General features: G+C 24.4%; 1 protein-coding gene across 1 annotated transcript in view; it reads right to left on the minus strand.

The window, feature by feature from the left end:
• Nucleotides 1–2,899: 2,899 nt before the first annotated feature.
• Nucleotides 2,900–3,709, minus strand: part of LOC107006703 (WRKY transcription factor 71-like) — a 3,352-nt gene continuing 2,542 nt past the window's right edge. Inside the window, exon 3 of the mRNA XM_015205221.2 lies at nucleotides 2,900–3,409. Within this exon, the coding sequence (XP_015060707.1) occupies nucleotides 3,034–3,409 (376 nt within the window). The 3' untranslated portion in view covers nucleotides 2,900–3,033. The remainder of the gene's footprint in view (nucleotides 3,410–3,709) is intronic.

The following is a 3,709-nucleotide window of genomic DNA, read 5'->3' on the forward strand; positions in this document are numbered from 1 at the left end:
CTATGGGTTCATAATCCTTTCTAATTGTCTAGTTTTGTGTTTTCAACATTTGAAGTTGAGATGTCTGATTAAAAAGGAGGTGATACCAATCACATTTCGTTATGGTTGTTTTCTATAGAGTTGATATTCAATCAAGTTATTTTTATGCATACATAATATAGTCCATTATTATTGTTGGATGTTCGAATAAACTCTTATATTTAATGGCCGAAAAGAAAATAGATCTAATTATAAGATGATGAATATATTTGATCGTGTGAGACCTTTTGAAAAAATCGTAGACTCATATTATTTTAGTATTTTTTACAAAAATGATTTTATAGTATAAATATAAATATATCTTAGATTATTTATATATATAATCCCATATATATTAGTTATTACTTTTTTTCTTACCCTTACAAAAATTATAAATAAGAAGATTTCTTACTAATTTACTCTAACTCTTTTAAACAAATAATTTATTTTTTACAATTAACAGTCAATACTAAAGACGTCTTAAAGTAATAAATTATTAGAAACTTTTATTTGAACTTTCATCGAATTGATGAAGGTTCAGTTTTCCCTATTATATCCTTCTTTCATTTTCTCTATGTTTAATGAAGTATTACCTGTTTGGATGACTAATCAATTATTTTGATTTAAAAGTGAGTTTTTAAAATTTTTTTTCCCAAATACTATTTTGAAAAATGCTTTAAAATTATCCAAAACAAATCAATCCATCCGTGATGCAAAATTACCTAACTAGTGGTATAAAGTGTACAAATAATAAGACACATAGGAATAAACTAGATAAATATTTGATGCAATGCAATAACTATTATTTGCTTTAAAAAATTATGAATCTTAAAGGTAAAATAATTTTTTTTAATTAATTTATGTTGATTTTATAAATAGATAAAATATTTGAAACTTTATAAAATAAATTCATAGAACATAAAAACGAAAAGTCAATATTTAAATACTAATGATTAAAGGCCCTTGTATTCCAATATTCACGTTTGTATCCGGCTATTATATTTCAATATTCAAGCATTATGTCGATTTTTATTTGTTTAGTTTAAAATTTGGGAAACTTACATAAATATACTATAATAAAAAAATATTTATCATTTATAGCAATAATATTTTTTTCCACTTGATCACTTTTAATTCATTTATAATACAAGTTTAATTCATATTACAAAGAATAATTTTTTATTCAAATATAATACAAATTTTAATGATAAATAATTCATTTATCACACATTTTAATACACTTATAATTCAATGTGTCAAATTTTTAACAAACAAACATAATATACTTTAAAAACAATTATAATTCATATATATTGCATACATAATTTACTTTTAATACATATTGCAGATTTAACATAGTATTGTTATAAATGGTAATAAATAAAAAATATTGCTAAAATCAGTAATTATTTATTATAATGTACCAATTCATGTAATTTTTCCTTAAAATTTTTTGTGATATGTTTTATAATTTTGTATTTATTTTATTTTTATTATTAATTATTTTCATTTTATTTATAAATAGCAATTACACTTGTAAGTCGTAACTTAATATTCTAACAAACTCAACTATTTTAATTTCACCTTGTTATTAAACCAATAATAAGATAAATTTATGGGAATGAAATCTCTAAAAATATATTAAAATATAAGTTTCTATAAAATATGAACATAGCATAGAAAATACAAGATTCCTTTGAAATTTGACATAATATTTTCGATCAAGATATCAAATGTTGTTAAGAGAAAAGTCATTTCAAAAGACTTTTGTGACCGTCTGATCGCGATTTTTATTTAAAATTTAAATATTTTTCGTAAAATTACTAGCTACGTCAGTTTAATGTATTGTATTGGGAGAAGTCTATATCAATTATATTCTTAGCTGCTACTACTAGTGCTTTCCCAACCTAACAATAACCTGCTCTCTTTTGACTTTCACAATTCTTCCATTGCCATTTTCACTCAAAAAAAATAAAATAAATTCAACAATGTCATGCTCAAATCATTAATTGTATGTACTCTATAGTCAATATAATTATAATATTAATATATTGTACGGCTGACTGACTGATAGACGTGAGATATTTTTTATTTTTTATTTCCTAAAATGATAATCATATTTCCATGAATTTAAATTTTTATTTGAAATGAAATAATTTACAGTAACGTAATGATCTATAGATTCATTCATATCACAAATTTTATTAATTAAATTTATATCGAGAAAGTAATTTGTAGTAGTAGATAAATAATTTCAGGCTATTAAACTATCAATGATAGTTAAGCTATAATTAGTTTAGTTTAATTACGTGTGATTTGATTACATAAATAGTTAAGCTATAGGTATTTGATGGAACTTAATAATCTTTTTATCAAGAACTTTTAGCAAATACATATAATAAAAAATATTAAAAAATTAGTTTAATACTTCAAGTCGATATCTTAAAACTAAAATTTATAAAGGTCAAATTTCGAATAGTAAAAAAGATGATCCAAACATTACGTTTTTCATACGTTAGAGAATGATTCCAATAATAATTAATGCATTATTTGTTGGTATCATAAGAAAATGAAAATAAATAAATTGAGAAGACAAATTAAATTCATAAAGATTTATGGTGAATTAATTAAGTATAGTCGTCACTAAAATGTTATTTTTCGTGACAACAATTACAATTGCCATTAAAACTATCGCATTTTATGTCACCATGATATTTAAGTGAGTAATCGTCTCGATAGAAAAAAAACTTTATTTTTTTCTTTAGAGGAGAAATCGTACAAAATCGTGATAGACTAAAAGTAGTCGCCACTATAATGTTAATTTTGGTAGCAACCATAAGTGTCGCCACTAAAACTATCACCTATTACCGCAAACTTTTATGAAACAATCACCATAAAATTCAAATTAAATTCAACCATGTATGTATATATAAAAATAGTCAATGCTACAAAAAACTTGTACAAAATTCTTGGTTGATAAGAATAGTCGATTCGCCACAAAAACCATGTAGTGAGCTAAGATGGCTCTTGTTTTTGGACCCATGAAGCATCATCATTATTTGTGCCTCCACCAAATAGGGTATATTCTGAACCTTGATGTTGTTGTTGTTGTTGATAATAATAATTGTTGTTATTATTATTATAGGTCGAAGAAGTAATGAGGAGATTTTGGTTGTTTGGTGGAATATTTAGCATTTGGGAAAATAGTTGTGGAGGAATATTAGGCATAAAATGTGATGAAGATAAAAAAGATGCATTTCCCCTAAGAGTTGCTGGACAATGATGATTGTGTTGGCCTTCATATGTTGTTATCACAATTGATGAATCTTCATATGACCTTTCAACACGTTTCTTCACATTGCACTTTTGAGTTGTGCATTTATAATAGTTCCTACAAATTGAAGTCCATTATCAAAAAGTTAGAATATTTTTCGATCTACTTCATATGTTTATATTAAATTAATTTGATACAGGACATGTGTTCATACGTAGATTATAATTATAATATACATGTATTCTCACCTCATTAGTTCAATCAACTATAGTGAATTTACATGAATTGATGTAAACGTTCGATAAGTAAATACCTATTCTTTTTATCAAATTGATCGAGTAAATAATCATGTGAAACATATGGGGTGTTGTGGGGTGGGGTGGGGTGTGTGTGGGGGGGGGGAATCAATTTGGCACA

Source organism: Solanum pennellii, chromosome 12 (assembly GCF_001406875.1).
Source record: "Solanum pennellii chromosome 12, SPENNV200".
In the NCBI taxonomy this organism is placed as follows: Eukaryota; Viridiplantae; Streptophyta; class Magnoliopsida; order Solanales; family Solanaceae; genus Solanum; species Solanum pennellii.